Raw genomic sequence first — 18,449 nt, 5'->3', positions numbered from 1 at the left:
ATGTAAAATGAATCAGTAGATTATCTCAGTTCTAATTATTTGTAGTATTGTTTTGTTTTAAGCTCAGTAGTTGTCCAAAGAAGCAAGTTAGTCTGTAGGCTTATTTGCCTTTTTTCTTTGAGTGCATTATTAAAATTTTTAAAAGAATTCTTTAGGTAAGGAGGACCGATCTTAACAACAAGCAGCTTTTACAAAGTTAAATACTCTCTCATTTCTGTCAGTTTTTTTAGCTATTATTTAAAATAATTTGGAAACCTTTCCCAGCATCTAAAACACCTCTCTCAGCACAATTAAAGACTAACTGAAGCTTATTAATCAAATCTTCTGAATCATCATTATAAGGAATGCAAAAATCAGTAAGTCCATTTAGGAACTACTTTTCCTGTTTGGCGAGTGTTCAAAATATCCAACATGGGTTTTGTTAGTTATTGTGTTAGTCAGATCTTCTAATACATTCATGAAAAGTTTTCTATCCATGAATTTCAGTTTTACATTGTTGGTAGCTTACCATGATCCTCCATTATATGCTATTTCTGTCTTCCAATACAGAAGCTGCTGGCTTTCATTTAATTGCATTATTCATATTTTTAATTCTGATGTATTTATTTTAATAAATTTGTATTTTTCCCTGTAGAAATCTATGGAATAGTTGCCTTTGTTGTATTTTGTAGGTTTTCCCTATATGAGTTCATTATTCAGATTTCTAAACTTAAGCATAAATATTGAGTTATATCATTTAATTTTGAGTTTTAAGCAGGAATTTTAGCAAAATTAAGAAACCCAAGTCAAGCAAAAACTTCTTTCTGTATTATTATTTGAGTTATTTTCAACTTAAGTTATGCATGTATGTATACTTTTTTTACAAAGAGGATGGAATAATATAAATAGTAGAAGGAATATTACATATTGTTTAGATTTAATTTGCTAAGATAATAGTCACAAACATCTTATGGACATGACATTACGATTTTATTTATTGACAATCGACAATTATGAACATAATTTTAATTTAAATACAATTATGCATTTGAATTAACATCTTTAAGAAAATCCCTGATGATGAAGTGACGGTTCCGAAAGTATTCGGATATATATGTTTAAAATTGTTGGTAAGTGGAACTTTATTTTATACAATAATACTACATATGTAACAATGAAAGCATCGCCATAAATTACAAGAATACAGTTTATGTACGTAATAAAATACAGAGCTTACCAGAATTAGGCATAAATTATTACTGTACATTACATAAAATCATAAAAAAACATATCTTATATATAAAGCCAAAAGTTTGTTTATATGTTCTCACCAGCTAATATATATATATACATATAAACATACAATTATGTTTGTTGTGTGTGTTTATTATACATTACTAAAGAAATGGCAATTATTAAAAATAAATAAAGTTGTACACATACTTTCATAAAAATGTGAATCGTTTTGTTTTAATATGACAGTTCTTTAATATTTAAATTCTTGGAATAATAATTATAGATTTATATTTTATAACACTTGCTGTGGAAACAGAAAAATTTTAATATTCAGTAATGGGATCTTATGCACATTTTTATGAATGTGTGTGTACAACTTTTAATAAAAGTTGTACATAAAAATGTGTGACACATTGTGTAAATGTATAAAAATGTAAAATGTATAAAATATAAATCTATAATTATTATTCTAAGATTTTAAATATTAAAGAACTGTCATATTAAAACAAAACGATTCAGTTTTTATTACTAACATTTTCCATACATTGCATTTCATTTGTTTTGAAAATGGAGGGAAGTCTTTACAGGTGTAGCAACAGAAAATTATAAAGCTAACTTCATAATAATTTATAATATATTAAATCTAGAAATTTTGTACAGAAAATAAAATAAAATTTTAAGAAGATATTTCTGAATTGCTTAAAATTACGTGAATAATGACAGTTGAAATGTTAGTTTGGTAAATTATAAATGTTAACACTTGAAACATGAATCGCTAAAAATCTCACGCAATAAATTTTACATTTTCAGAAATTTTTGTGAATGTAAAATTTGTTGTTTTTGTACCACTGTTTAATTGATTGCGTTACAGTCACGTGAGAATTAATAGAATTTCTGCAAATAGCCTCGTTGTACTTTTGACTTTGTTGTGGGGATTTCTGCGAGCAAGGTTTTAGAAATGGTTCTTCCAAGACTTAGTGCTTTTGCTAGGCATTTCACTACTTCTGCAGTAAGAAGGTCTCATTACAATGGTGGAGTTCCTGGAGAGGTAATTAATTTTGGGGTCTGCAACGGTTGATAAAAATTATTTAACTTAATATATTTTTCAAAAACATTAATAGTAATCAAGGTAGTCTTTATTGCTGGAATGCAGAATTTTGCATTTAATTAATATATTAATTGATATGTAACTATTTGGACTAAATCGATGAGTTCGGGGAGGTTTTAGGTAACGCAGTTTTTGAACGATATTAGCCTAAATACTACATCAATTGTGAAATTTGGCCGTATTTTGGGGTCGGGGGGGGGGGAGATAGTGTAGTTTTTATTGGTGTGAGTATATCGTGGAATAGAGTTGTCGGGAAGTTACTCGGCATTCTGTGCTTATTTGCCATGTCGTAAGCAATTGCATTTTCACGTTTTATTTTTTGAAAGATTTCAATTTAAAAAAAATATCAGATGCGAAGTACATCCCAAAAATTATTTCATTTGTATGAAATGAAAAACTGGTGTGCAATGTTAACTAACTTATCTTTCAGTATGTATCTCTGAAATGCTATCAACTTATCAGTATATCTTAATCTTGATAAATTTAAAAACTAGTCCAAGAAAACTTTGTATGCACAACTGTACTTTAGCCAGTTCATAACTGATAGGTATCTTATAAAATGCATTATAGTGTCAAAATATTGCAATAAATTAAAATTTTGCGTTTAATATTGACCACATTAATTTTTTTAATGTTTTTTGTTAAAGCTTTTTTTTTAGTGCTCATTACTACTCCTAAGTGACATATAAAGTATAACATCATCTGTTATTCTGCCTGACAGGTGATCCCTTATGCTATTGCTGGCTCCATTGGTTTTTGTTGCAAGCCTTATAATATTAAATAATGTTGAATGCATTATAAAGAAAATTTGTAATTGTTGGTTATAGTAGCTTCACATCTTATTTTGATAAAACTTGAAATGTCTTATTTCTAATCAAAATAGAATAGTAAAAGTAAAATTAACTATTGCAAAAGCATTACGGCCATCTGAAGTTTTGATAAAAGTTGACTGTGGGTTATATTGAGGGTCACCATCTTGACAATCGGGTACTGGCAGAATCTGTCTTAGCAAAACCATTATGTCCAAGATATGCCCCTAGGAATTTGTGTAATAAATGATAATTGTAGGTTTTGCTGGCCTCACCTTCAATTTTGGGTCAGCTTGAAAAATTCATTTTGTAAAATCAAAATAGAAGTATAAAAGTACATGGAATAATTTTATAATTATAATTGCAACATTGTATAATTAGTCGTTGAAATAGCATTATGCCAAAGATAAATTGGTCAAGAGTTTAGGAATAGTGGCGTTATTGGATTATGTGGCCTCATTTTCCTTAGACCAATGCATATTAATGAATTATTTTATTGCATAACTGCTTGAAAACAAAAGTTAACAAATTTAATATTGTAGACATAACATGAGTTATGCTGCTTATTGCATGTTTTTCATAACAATTAAAATTAGATTAAAGTTTGCGAACACTTGTGTTGGATATATTTATTAATTTTAACTCCTTTGTACTTCATATAATGTTGTGAAGAATATGTACTTAGTGCTTCGTACTAACACAAATTATAAATTTCAGTGTTTAATTTTTTTTTTGGTTGACTATTAAATTTTATAGTTAACATCATGTTAAGAAGTTTTTCTTTTAAAATTTCTTTTGGTATAAAATTTTATTAACAGAATGGACTAGAGGAAATATACATGTGCAATAAATAAAACAGTTGAAGAATTGAAGAATTTATTCTTGGTGATAGAATTTTATCAGTTAAGCAACATGTTTATACAATTTTTTAACTTCTAAAAGTTTTATTAGATTGTTCTGCTAATATCTTTTTTTGTGATTTTATTTCAGAATTTGCCATTTGACACCAATAATTTGCCTAAGTTTACGATCTTTTTTGGACTATTCTTAGCTTCTGGCTTATCACTTCCATTCCTTATTGTCAGACACCAGTTGCTTAAACATTAAAAATGTAAGTATTTTAGAGATAAGGATTATTTTTGTAGGATCAACACATGCCTAAACTTTTTTTGCCCCTGTTTAAACATAACTTTCACTGCTTACTAATTTTCAGCTGTTTTCTGTTCTGATTCCATTATTGTACACAGCAATAATTAGATTAATTTCTTTGAAAAAGTCTGTTATGTTAAAATAGTTGTTAAATATTGGGACTTAGTATTTCATTTAATTAATCTTCATTGTTTTATTTTAAGTATTAATATCAAACATTAAATTGAATTTTAATTAAATATATTTTATTGCTGTTAATTAATTGTAAAAGGACTTACCATGAAAGTGCTTTGGCGTAATTATTTATAATAACATCCTCTTTAAATATGAAAATTTCAAATATTTTTATATATAATGATTTTAATAACAATTCTTACAAGATACATGTAGATTGTATAATCAGATTACATGTATTAAAATTACACGTGTGCGCACACCATAGTCGAAGCTTTGTATAATGAAATTCAAGGTTTTCCACCATATATTTTCATAAGGAGAAATTTGTTTTACTGAGAAAAAATATTACCTTTCTGTCTATATCTTCTTTCTATTTGTGTCTGGTGTCTTATTGTAACATGAAAAATAAATAAATAGAGAAAGTGAAATTGGGGAATATTTAAAGTGTTTTCTATTTTTTATATAATAGAAATAATAGTAACAATGAAATTAGAATAAACAGACTTACAAGACTGTTTTGGAGAGAACACACATGAACTTGGTATAGCTGTAATTCTACTCAATTTATTTAGGAAAAAAAAGGTAAATTCTTATTTACACTAAACTTTAAAAAAAAAAATGCACTAATAATCTGTTATTTACATGCCATTATTTTAAAGTTTTTTCATAAAATTGGGTATGTTAAAATTATTGTCATTTTGTCCAACAGGTCTTATATTTTGAGAAACTTTGTTCTGTTCACTACACATAAATTTTGACTACAAAAATTCCCATTTTAATCTTCTGAAGTCGCCATATTTCTTTTGTTATAGAGAATGTTCAAAGACGTTTTTCATTACAGAAGACCTACATTACACTAGCTAATATATTAGACCAGGCATTATATTCATTATAGAGAAATTTTTGGTACAGAAAGTTTTTTGTGGAGATTTTTGATTATGTATAAAATGAATTAATTAAATGTGGTGAAAAAAAAACATTCTGAAGATTTACAGAAAATTTCAATATGGATTTATACATAAAACTAAAATTGAAGTTTTGAGCCACCAAACTTAGTATAGTTTGGTGGCTCAAAACTATAATACTGGTGTACTTCTGGTTGATAATACTGACTATAATTATAAATGCTGTATTTGAAGTAGCTAACCTCATTTGCCATGTTAGAGGTTTTTATCTTATATGTATTTATGCCTTTTATCATAAAGAGGCCCTTTATCTTGTGTAAAAAGATTTGCCTTTAGTAAAGGGAAAGTGCATTCACATTGAATTAGTTTTTAATTAATTGATTTGGTGAAATAAAATCTTACTTTCTTTTTCCAAATTTAAATTGTAAATGATTGAGACAGTTTTAAAACTTACCATCTAGATGGTTGAAAGGAAAAAATGTGAAATAAGGATAAATATTTATGATTGAAGCAACATAGTAAAAGTGGTTTATGCATAATTGTTTTCTCATATTTTTAAGATAGAGTTTTTAATTGATGTTACCCATTACTTCATAACAATAATTTTATTCTTTAAGCTACAATATGTTATTTTATGAATAATATTTCAGAAAATTTCATAATTAGACATTGTATTAAATGTTGTATTAAATTTGTTTTTGTGTTTTTAATATCTTTGGTACAGTGGAGGAGTCAGACTCGGGTGGCAAGATTTTATTCAAAGATGATGCCCATGTCAGACTGAGGCCCTGTATTTTACATTATAACTTTGAACTTAAGAATTCTACTCATTTTTTTTTCATATGGCAAGTTGTGTCTCATTAGTTAAAAATAAAAATTAAGTATGGACGGTCACACGTGATCTTTTATTAAAAAGTTACAGAAAAAAATTAATCCTTTATTTTTCCAAATTTTAAATTCCAATTTTTATTGCTATTGAGGGATAACAGCATGAATTTTTCAGACTGCTTTCACTGATTAAAAAAAAAACTAATTGGGATTTTTTTAATTTTTGTGTTATTTGGAGTTGTGGTAACCTGGAAGTTGCCTGTATGGTATATTGGTAACATAATACAACTATAAAGCAGCTTTACTTACATATTATCAGTGATAGGTAAATTCCCGGTAATTTTGGGAATTTATATATTTTACAACTTCTCTTTTTTTTTTTAAAATACTCACTGATTAAATATAGATAAAAATGCATTTTTTAATCACTTTGTGCTCCTATTGCTTAGTCGTAAAGGGCATATTTGTACCAGCCTAAATATAATGAAAAAACAGATTTTTTACTCTTAATTTTCATATTTAGAATTAAAAAGATGTATGAATTGCTTTAATAACTATAATTACTGCAATATTTTAAACTTAATTAATTCACTATTCATTGTCACTACTTTCTATGCCTTCTTCATCATCCTCCTCGCCACTTCTTTCCGCTTCACTTTTTTGAGAAGATGGCCATTGCAATGTAGTGGCTTTTGAAGTTCATTGAGAAACACAATTGGGATCTTTTTGAAGATGATAATGAAGTCTAAAAATATGATTTTCCTAGTCCTTTCCGTTGTTAAATGGTTTTTTTTTTTTTTTTTTTTTTTTTTTTTTTTAATGTGGATAAAATCGAAATGACTGAAGCTCCTCTCTTTTGCTGCTAATGATGGAGCTGATAAAATGCGATTAACCCTGTTACTTAAGTCAGTACCACACACTAGTCCTGTCCACCACACTATGAGGGCTGTGTTTTTTACTGACTCCACAGGATATCTTTAGCCCAGATATTTTCTTTCCTGTTCCTGCATTCTGCTAATTCTGTCAGTACCAATTTCTCATTCACAGTCATTTTTTGGGCTATTTGGTTGAAGAACTCTATTCTGTCAATTAACTCCTCAGCCATGCAGTTTGCCCCCTGGGAGGCGGATTTAATAAATCAGCTACGAAATGAATTGGGTGCAAAGATGTTTTCATTCTTTTATTAAAATCTTTCCATAAATTGTTTTGTTCCACACTTGAGAGGAAGCTGTCTGGTAAAAAAACCAATAAAATCTTTTTCTAAGTCCTTAATACCATACACTTTGTAAATTAAATATTTGTTGCCTTCCAGAACAAGAATTGCATTATTTATTGGTTTTAATAGTAAAATCATTTTTTGTACAAGAACTCAAATAACCTTACTATCAAAAACATTAATTTTTACCTCTTTATGGTGTTTTAATTCGTCCTCAATGTCTTAGTTCACCACTAGTTGGTGCAAGCAGTTGTTATTGTTGTATAAGCTTCCTAGGCGATGGAAATTTGACAACCAGTTTGTTTTACCAGGAAGCATTAATGGTATTTGGCTTTTGCTTATCTTTCCTAAAGTAGCACTGATCCTTTGGCTGTTTTTTATTGTTCTAGCTACATTAATTTCATGTTCAATCGCAAGTGAATGGTTTTATAGTGTAAAGGATGTCCTCTCTAATTAAATGTAGTGTATGGTCAAGGCAACCAAGGGGCACGATAAAATGCTGTGCATTCTGTTGAACAATTTCAAAAGCTTTCTGTAAATTTCTGGTTTATTTCTCATCATTACCAAACATTTACGGGCTCCATATTCATCTAAGATGTCTTGAATTTGAGAAGTGAAGTCATGCCTCACTTCTTGTCATGTTCTTTTGTATCCACAAACTTAGCGAAGACAGGCTTTGGATATACTGGTGTGGAGATGCTGAAATTTAAAATATCTTAATTACAATGTTGCTCTAACAACTTCACTGAAGATGCAGATCATCAGACGTGTTGATGACGTCTTTAACATCAATCATCATAGAATGTACTCTGTTTTTAAGAAGATAGTAGAGAGGGAAATCCTTGTTGCTGTTGTGAATGAAGGCCTCAAATATTGAAAAAATTTGTTCCATAGCTTGTGCTAAAAAATCCCTAATGGTGCGCTTCACGAAGGTATATAGCTCATGCCTTTTGCTGTTGCCTGAAATAAATAAATTTACATTAGTAAATTGACTACCCTAGTATACGGTGCATTTATAACCAAAGATATTAATTCAGGACCCCAGAAACCTTGCATTTTGTTATTAGCTTCCCTATTTATTGTGTGACCTTATGAGGGTAAGAATATGTATGGGTTTAGCACTGACTTATTGACTTTCTGCCATCAAGTCAAAATAATTAGCGATGGATGCAGTGGACCCATATCGTGAGTGAATAGAGGATAGGGGACTTCTGCTCTTTGACATAAATGGAGTTCATCCTCTTGCTCCTTGGGCTCATCTACGTCCACATCTTCCTTGCTTAATGTAGGTGATTTTCAGTGTTTATTCATTTTATGTAAAAATTGTTTTTTTGCATTCACTGGCATTTTAAAACATTTTTTCAAATGAATGGTTTTTGAAGCATTCTTCTGGAGGTACATCTACCCACAGTGTCGTAAAAGATGCTGGGTCTTTCTTATTATTGATTGGGTATTTATTTATTGGAGGTTATATATTTGTTTGGGTTGCATTCCGATTCTTTGCAGATCTATTTCAATATATTATTACGTGGATTATCCTACCAAGATATTTGCATTTTTTCCTGGCACAATTCTCCTTCAGTTCGTCCATTGAAGGCCTTTCAGTGTAGCAGAAATGCACCTGATGGGACCCTAGTTATTGAACGGTGCGATGCACTCCCTTTGTGGAGGCAGTCACATTTGCTGTTGATGAGTCAGTAATTGTAAGATGAAGGATGGTGAATCTAGGTTCTGTAGATTCTTCTGGATGATGTAGTCTGGGGCACTTTTTACAGATGTGTGACATTGGTTACTTTGCTGGAGTTGCCTGCAATTAGGGGACTTTGCTCTAGTCTTGTTGACTTTTTCTCTTGGCTTCATATCTTTATTTTTGTTAGTTGAGACAGGGTTTTGTTTTGCTTTTCGGTTCTGGAAAGGCTTTTGCTTTCTTAGCCACTGGTTTAGTTGTGTTTTCCTGCGGTATGGGTGCGCTGCAGTACAGCCCACTGTGTTCCACTACTGCAGTACTGTTCCACTGGCTGTGTGTTTTGTAGTTGGGGAGTGGCCCTCACTCTGGTGACAACCCTCGCCCATTGGTTCGGCCGGGTTTCAAAGCATCCTAGAAACCCCTTTAAATAATGTTCATGGGCCAGCTGCGCATTATAGTAAGGACAGAACCTGTAATTAGCTGGGTGAGCCCCTTACAATTCACGCACATTGTGGGCTCCTAGGTATTAGCACATGACACTATGTCATGCTCCACTCCACATTTTACACAGAGTTGTCCTCTGTAGCAGTAATTTGAAGCGCCCGAATTTTTGGCAACTATGGCATTGGGGGGGGCCTCCATCGTGGCACGTAAATGCTCACCTTGACCTTACAAAAATATGAATTATCCAGGTTGTAGATCTTCCTGGTTTCTGGTGTTAGCTTTAAGATGATGATGCAGGTAGGGGTGTCCCTGCCATCCCTTATGATCAGTTTCCTGACCAACACTACCCTGTAGCTGAGGGAGGAGGGTTCCATCTCCCACCTCCTTGTAGGTCACTTCAGAAGGAGGTCCTCTACATACAATTTTCACTTCATTGTCTTTAGGGAGTGAAATGAGATTGTTTTGTCGTAGAAATAGCTACACTTCCTGGAAATCTCTTTCATTGCTAATTTGCAACATGGAAAGTTTGGAGCTTTTTGTCACCAGGTGTCTTGTATGCAAGGGCCAAAATTCCCCTTATGAGTGTGGGTCATTCTTTCGGGCAGTCCAACATAGGTGAGACCTTCTTCTTGACTGGTTGTGGGTTGTGCGGGGCTCCCTCACTAACATATATGGTTGTGGGCTTTGCCTTCAGACTATCCGAAGCAATGACTGGTGCTGCAGAAGTATGAGGTATGGCTACCAACACCTTTTTAGCCCATTTTTGGGCTCCTATACTGTTATTCTGTCCTGTACTGATAAATTCTTGGGGGGGGGGACTTGGAGGAGGGATGGCAAGTCGTCTTAAATTTATAGAACTATAAATTAGTTGCTAAGCATAATTATTTCTAATTCTTAAATTCAAAATGAATTGTAAGTATGAATCTAAACTTAGATGAATTAAGAATTTGTCATTTAAATAATATTAACTAATATAATAATATAAAATATTTTATAATAAATACTACGTATAAGATAGTTTTAATTTCTTAATTATTCACTTATTAATATTATATGCAAAATGCATATTAATAATACTAATATTACTCCAAGTGTTCTTAATATTTCAGTATTAAAACTTCACTAACTACTTAATAATAAAATATATATGCAGTAATCTTTTATACTATTCTTAAGAAAAAAATGACGAAACTGTTAAGAATCACTTTAATAATAATTAAATAGAAAATAGAATAAATTATAAAAACGCCACAATGTCAGGTAATTAATATATTAATATTAGTAATAATAATCCAAAGTAGTCATTCAATATAATTATAGTATAATTCTGTGAAAGAAGTTCTATATTAGTATAGTAAGATGAGACAAGAACGATTTATTTTTTGCCATTTTACAAGAACCAAATTTTTTAAATATTGATTTGTGACAGATTATAGTGTTTGAATCTTTGATGACATCATCAAAAATGTTTAGAAGAATCAATAATTAAATTTAAATATTTTAGTAGAAAAAGGTTTTTTTTCTTTCTTAAAAATTCAACTATATTGTTTGTTAACTTATTTTAACTTGGGACAATAGGACAATAATTATTTAAATGTTTATATATATATATTAGCATCCCTAACACAACTCTTTATTTGCACATACCATCAAGGTCAATTTTATGTGTTTTAGTCTAGTAATCGGAGGCAGGTGCAACCAGTCACATTGCGCTTACAGTAACAGTGGTAGTGGGTGTATAAGTTGAACCACCACGCACTGTATACTGTTGCATCTCTTAAAAAATCAAAATTCAGAACACCCAAAAATGGTTGTTAGATATTTATCTGAAGAGTATTTGCAAGCCCAGCTTTACTGAATATGTCACAATTGGGAAAAATTTGTAATCATATACATTTTTTTACCTTCTTTACTTCCTTTCAAGGTTAAATTTCAGAAAAGCTCAAAATTTATATTCGCATGAAGATTACACACACCAAAAATCAAGTTGATGTCTACATGTATTACAGAGAAATTAAAAAAAAGTAAATTTTATTTACCATCCAATTTACTTGGAATTTCATTTTAACCCATTAACCATTTATTACTCCATTTTAATCCTTTAAACTTGGAATTTCAAAAATTCCTTTCTGAGTGTTCAGTTACACACCATAAAAAGGAATGTGTTTAAAAATTTTCATCAATTTATCTTTAAGTAGTTTTTGCTGGGTGTTGAATGACTGATTATGATATTTTATTTTATGTATACAGATATATACACACACACATAAATATATAAATAACTGACATGTATATGGATACCTGTAGACTTTATACAGTGCATTTGAAAAGTTGCTGTGCAGGATGCATTAGAATTATGTGGTGCATTCTGTTCTTTCGGGGTGAGGTTGGTTGCCCTGTGGGTTCCTTGGGCGTTGCTCAGTAATAAACCAAGACATCCGTCGTTAAGTTGTGATTGAACATGCTAATTTTGTTTCATTTATTGGAAACAATAGATGTGAGAAACAAAATTGTTCTTTCGGTATAGGAATGTATTTTTCGTGAAGGTGACAAGTATACAATCCTTAGTAAATTTAGGGACACTAGTGAAAAAAATAAATAAAAGTAAATTCAGAAAATATTTATTTAATCAAATTACAAAATTTTGTGCCTACAAATAACATATTAATAGTTGATAGGCCCCTACCTCTGGCCTTCCTGCACTTGTCTGCACGATTTGGCATGGAATCGATGAGTTTCAGGCACTTTACCTTGTTAATACTCATCCAGAGCTGAGTACCATGGAACTTTAATTCAGCAAGGCTCTTTGGTTTCAGCTTCATCAGTCTTGTAGGCATTGTATTGCAAACATTCTCTGTATGGTTTATATCTGGACTCGTGTAGGCCAGGGCAATATTTCTACATCATGGTCCTGAAACCACCTTTTGGTTATTTTGATTTGTGTGCTGGAGTGCTAGCTTGTTGAAAAATGAAATTTTCTCCAAGTAGGTTTTTGACAGATGGCAGCATCACTTTTAATGTTTCACAATACTGAGCACTATTGATGGACCTTTAACAATTCTCATTTCCCCAGGACCATCAGACGTAATATAGCCCCATACTATAATTATATCTCCACCCTGTTGAATACTGGGAGCCACATATGCAGGCAAAAACTTCTCTGTCTTTGTGTGTTGTACTAAAATTTTTCTCTTAGGAAACATTTTGAAATGAGATTTGTCGCAGAAAACGACATGCCTCCATGCTTCTTTCAACCAGTAACGACACTGCCTACAAAAATCTAAGCGTGCTTTCTAGTGGATCTCTGACAAAAGAGGTTTTTGAAGAGCATAACATGACTTCAAACCTTTTTCACATAGCCTAGATGAAACTGTGTTAAAACTAATATCAACATTATAAATTTTCATGAAATTAGTTGCCAGTTCCTTGCAGCTTGCAATTCGGTCAGCTTTAGATAATGAATGTACGTGCACCTGCCTAGGAGATGTCTTTCTTGGCCTGCCACTTCGGGGAGCATCAACAACCGTATTCGACTCCTTAAATTTTTTCACGGTGTTCTCTACACAAGTTTTAGACACATCTAATGCTTCACCCATCTCACGATATGATCTGCCACTTTTAAACATTCCCACAATTTATCATTTAACATCAACACTAACACTTCCACACCCCATTTTTTTCAATCAAAAATAACTCGAAAAACAGTACTGACAAAAGTAGTAAACAGAAAAGTGTAGCTAACGCTATCTGTAGTAGAACAGTACTAGACTGAGCACATAGATAGTGCCAGCAGTGGGATTTTAAATAATTTATTATAAATTGTTTTTTCCCCCAAAATTGAAAATAAATCAACCCGCTCTCACTTTGACACAAAAGTTTTCTAATTTTTTAGTAAAAACCAGAAGTCTGGCTTTTACTAAAAACTCCCATTTTGTTGGCACTATTACATGAATACTTCATTTTAAGACTGTAACAGAAACTTTAAGGACAAGAACTGATATATACTACTTGTGATATATAAACCACTTAACAATATATATACTACTTTCTAGGGGTGTCCCTAAACTTATTGTAAGATCTGTACTGATTTAGTGAAATACAAGTTTTCATAAAAGTTTCCAAATACTCCTGTTCTTTGCCGCAATGCAGTTTGAACTCTTATCGAAAAATTTTAGGCAACAGGCTCTGCTGAATATTCTGATCGAAGTGAACATGATATTCTGACCCAGACTATGTGTGAACACATATTCTGACTTAGACTAAATGAACAGAAGCTACTTGATATTTCGAATGCTACAATCGAAAGTCCATCAAAGTCAGTGCATAAGTTAGCTCAGCAGCAGGATATTATTGGACTTGCTACTGCACGTAAAGCTGTAAGAAAAGAACAAAAACTTTTCCCCTACAAAGTAATGTGTGTTCAAGAACTGAAACCTACAGATCATGCCAAAAGACTAAATTATTGGCAAAGGTTTAGTCGTTTTATTGACCAAGATTCTTTAGATATCCTTGTCATTACGTTTGAGGCGACATTACAGATGAAGCGTGGTTTCATCTGGGAGGGTGTATTAATTCACAAAATACATAATTGTGGTCGACAACTAACCCCCATGAATTACTCAAATGATCTTTATACAAAGTGAAAATTGGAGTCTGGGTCAGTGTGAGTAGAATGCTCATTGTGGGTCCAATATTTTTTGAAAATACAGTTAATAATGATTCTTATTGTGCTGTTTTAATCAACTTCATTAGTCAGTTAAAAGAAGTGGAATTCAATCGCAGTTCGTTCCAGCAAGATGGCGCTAACAGGTCAAGGACTCTTTTATGAAATATCTTTGGTGAACAATTAATTTTGAGGGGTTTGCGATCTGCACAGTTGTCTGATCTGTCTCCCTCAGATTACTTTCTATGGAGGAAACAAAACAAGAACTGTATTGTAACAGACCACGCATGATTGACGAACTAAAAACCACAATAACGTTATACATACGAGCTATTCCAGTTCATCAGCTTGTTAAAGTGTTTGAAAAGGAATTGAAGTGTGTGCAGTGTTTTGAAAACAAATTAGATTTTGTGCAGTGTTGTATTGATGTTGGAGGAGGTTATTTTGAACAGATTTTATAAACTATTCCAGTTATTGTAATATCCATTTCTATAAATAATGAAATAAAAGTACAAAGTAATAATTAAGAAAGTTTTGTCATTGCACTTCCGTAATTCCAATGCACAGCAACTTTCTGAATGCTTAGTTTTCTGTTTAACACTGTACATTTTGTTTTTTAACCATTAAAAACAATAAGTGCAATATTATAGGGATAGTTGAATAGGATTAGTTAAGAAAGTCAAAAGTGACTGTCAACCACTTAAAACAGTTACACATTAGTGGCGTACTTTGTGTCAAGATTATAACTTGCTGCTCTTAGGGTTAAAAATGTATTAAATTATTTGTGTGCTTATGTATATATTAATTTCTCATACTGAGTTGTAACAATGTATGTAATGCATTGTTTCATAAAAGAGAGGTATGAATATCTCAATATCAATATTTGTTGTTTACATTGTTTGCCCCTAGTTTGATTATGACTATAACACTTATAAACACATGAGGTACAAGATGTACTGGTTATGGTTGTTTTTTCTAAGGGTCAGTCTCTTTGGTGAACAGACTGAAAGGGTATATTTGTAAGGCTAAATATTACTTGGATTATGGTGAGTTTGGCATGCTAACATGGTATAGTAATATTTGGCTCAGTATTTTTGAAAAAGGAGGCTGGAAACTGCTGTAGTTCATAATTTCCCTAGTAAGCCTGGCATAATGCACTTATTGTTGTTTAGAATGGTTATGTTGTTTTTGGAAGTGACTTGCGACTCAGGTCACCTACAACCATATATTTATGTTATCATATAAATTCAAAAATGTTAGTTAAGTAAATAAGTTTTAAAGTAATCTGTTTTTATTTTGTTACAGGTAATTAAAAGCTGGAGAACTTTCTGGTCGGTAGTAAATGAACTAAGTTAGGTAGTAATATACATAAGCTACAGCCATCTGGTATTTTATAGTTAAATTTGTAATTTTTATTCTTTTAATAATTTGCAATCTATGTCTTTTGGCAATTTCTCTAATCTATTACTATGTATAATATTAATTTTAGTTATTCTATTGCTTAACGATAAAGAGTTAGATGTTAATTTGTTTTTAATGCATAATCCAGGTTAATTATTTAATTATTTTTTTAACTGTGATTTGATACCAGCATAATATGAACATAATATTGTTGTAATTGTATTATTATAGTAATAATAATATATTGTTCTTTTCCATGTGTTTTTTTTTTATTTCCCATGTATGTTCATTAGAAATTTCAAAAACTGTACAACAAAACAAAAAGTTCAGTTTTAGTCTTCTACAGCCGTATTACCTATAAAACCACGCTTTCTTATTATGGATTGTATCATTTTGATGCGTTACAGAAAATACGGAATCTAAACTGATTAATGGCTGAATGCATTAACCAGTAACCAAATCAATAGTAATAGGCTATGCTATTTTTTAATCTTATTATTGACAATATCATAATGACTATTAGCAAAGCTTTATTTTAACCATGGCATTTTCATTCAAACATTTAGTGCAACAATTGCTTGCTATTAATTTTAGTTAAAACTTTATTATTTTATGTTTGTGACTAAAGTTTATTTTCTTATAGTTATGCAGTGTTTAGAAGGCATCGCTTAACCTTTTCCCATCACAATGATCCACAGTTGATTAGTAGCGCTCTGTGAAAACATGTTGGCATCTGATTGGCTCCCTTCATAGTCTTATGCTACCCTCTTGTGAAAAAAATTTCAAAAAATTACAGTATATTAAAGAGATTTAACAGATTCTGACAAAAAACCTTTACGATTGGATATTTTTTATGCCTGTAACAAAATAAAATTGAAACTGTACAAAATTTACGATAATTTAATTGCAGAATTGTTTTTGCGCATTTCTACCATGTTTTTTAGTAGTGAAATTTTTTTTTTTTGTTTGTGCGTATGAAACATAGTTTGCTGATTTTAAAAATAATACTTTTAACCAAATCGGTTGAAAATTGGGCAAAATATGATGAAAACCCCGTGTCATAAATCACATATGTTATATAGTAACATATGTTAGTATAAGTGAAAGTAGATTCAGAAAACTACCCACCGGGTTGGTCTAGTGGTTAACGCGTCTTCCCAAATCAGCTGATTTGGAAGTCAAGAGTTACAGCGTTCAAGTCCTAGTAAAGCCAGTTATTTTTACATGGATTTAAATACTAGATCGTAGATACCGGTGTTCTTTGGTGGTTGGGTTTCAATTAACCACACATCTCAGGAATGGTCGAACTGAGAATGTACAAGACTACACTTCATTTACACTCATACACATATCATCCTCTGAAGGATCTAAACGGTATACCGGAGGCTAAACAGGAAAAAAGAAAGATTCAGAAAACTACATTTTATAAAAATTCCCACCACTCAAAAGGCTATTCAGATTGACAAAAAACCATTTTTACTGTATACTGTTATTCATTATGAATCGATATGTGTTACATGTTTACCGATATCATTTGTCAGAAAAGATATTTATAGACCTCAAGTAAGGGTGACGTATTTATGACCACAAATTCCATTTTGTGCCGTATATCATAATCTATTATGTGTTTCAATACATCGATATGTTGCTAGTAAGATAAGCTATTTTTGTAAATAATAAATAAATCCATAATCCTCATAGCAATTATAATACACAAGTTACACAGACACACAAGCACATTTCTGAGAAAAAATGGTCATATTATTTCTAGTCTAAATAAAACATTTTACATCGTATAAACGTTGTTCAAATTGTGTAATAAAACTGATTCCTTTGTGAATATAAAAAATAATAACTGACTTAGGTGCCATATAAAATGATTTTGTAACAGCGTTTTAAATGACGCCATACATAACCAGTTCCAAGGCTACATGATCTGAAAAGGTTAATATTTATAATCCTTTGAGAGATGATTTTTGTAATTTTTATGTGTGTTTTAATATACATAGAATAATTTCTTTGTGTGTTTGCATATAAATTTTTTTAAAGAAAAATTATGTACATTTAAACCATATTGTACCTGTTTAGTGATGTATATTAAACTTGTTATACATGAATTTGATTTTAAAAAGCTCTAGTATTTGCTTAATAGTTAAAAAAATGTCAGTTGTGGCTGACAATAAAATTTATATGAACCTAAATCTGAATGAAATAGAATCTTAACATTAAATAGCAGTGACAAGTTTGATCTTGGTTGTATTTGTAAACATTTATTGACAGTTAAAATTCAATGATATCATTGTCCTTAATGCAGTTCTTAAATTGAGCATAATGTTGAGGTACCTAACCTCAATTAAGGTACCCTAACTTCATTGAATGAAGTTAGGGTACCTTAATTTTATATGAAAAGTTTGAATGTCTTTAGGAGTGTGGAGGAGGGTGATATTTGTTGTTGGGCGACATTGATTTTGTGTATATATATTGTTTATTTATGTGCTTTGTTGTTCATCTTTTTTTTTACAACCAAACATTTTATTAGCCTGCACTGTTGGGGATTACTTATTAGCTGTGGGACTACAACAGGATTATCATAAACTATAAAAATATGACACTGAGCTGTACTTTGCCACATCATGTAACTGGTTTGAATCTTGCAAGTTTCCTTTGTTCTGATTATTTTAAGATATTAATGTTTTATGTACAAAGAATTTTTCTAAAGAGATTAAGGAAATTCTTCTAGTACAAAAATTTCCATGTAGAAGTTTTCTGTTTAAACGCCTAATTATGATAAAATGCTTAAGTCTGGGTAAATTAACCCCAACTGTTTTCTTCCTTTAAGTCTTTAAA

General features: G+C 30.9%; 1 protein-coding gene across 1 annotated transcript; it reads left to right on the top strand.

The window, feature by feature from the left end:
• Positions 1-2,085: 2,085 nt before the first annotated feature.
• LOC142323513 (cytochrome c oxidase subunit 7C, mitochondrial-like) lies at positions 2,086-15,859 on the top strand. Its single transcript, XM_075363260.1, has 3 exons — positions 2,086-2,263; positions 4,123-4,243; positions 15,507-15,859. Exons 1-2 carry the CDS (start codon positions 2,174-2,176, stop codon positions 4,237-4,239), a joined length of 207 nt encoding a protein of 68 aa, XP_075219375.1. The 5' UTR covers positions 2,086-2,173; the 3' UTR covers positions 4,240-4,243; positions 15,507-15,859.
• Positions 15,860-18,449: the final 2,590 nt, after the last annotated feature.

The sequence above is a fragment of the Lycorma delicatula genome, chromosome 4 (assembly GCF_047948215.1).
Source record: "Lycorma delicatula isolate Av1 chromosome 4, ASM4794821v1, whole genome shotgun sequence".
In the NCBI taxonomy this organism is placed as follows: domain Eukaryota; kingdom Metazoa; phylum Arthropoda; class Insecta; order Hemiptera; family Fulgoridae; genus Lycorma; species Lycorma delicatula.
The sequence above is the reverse complement of the archived record's forward strand: the minus strand, read 5'-3'. Positions and strand labels throughout refer to the sequence as shown.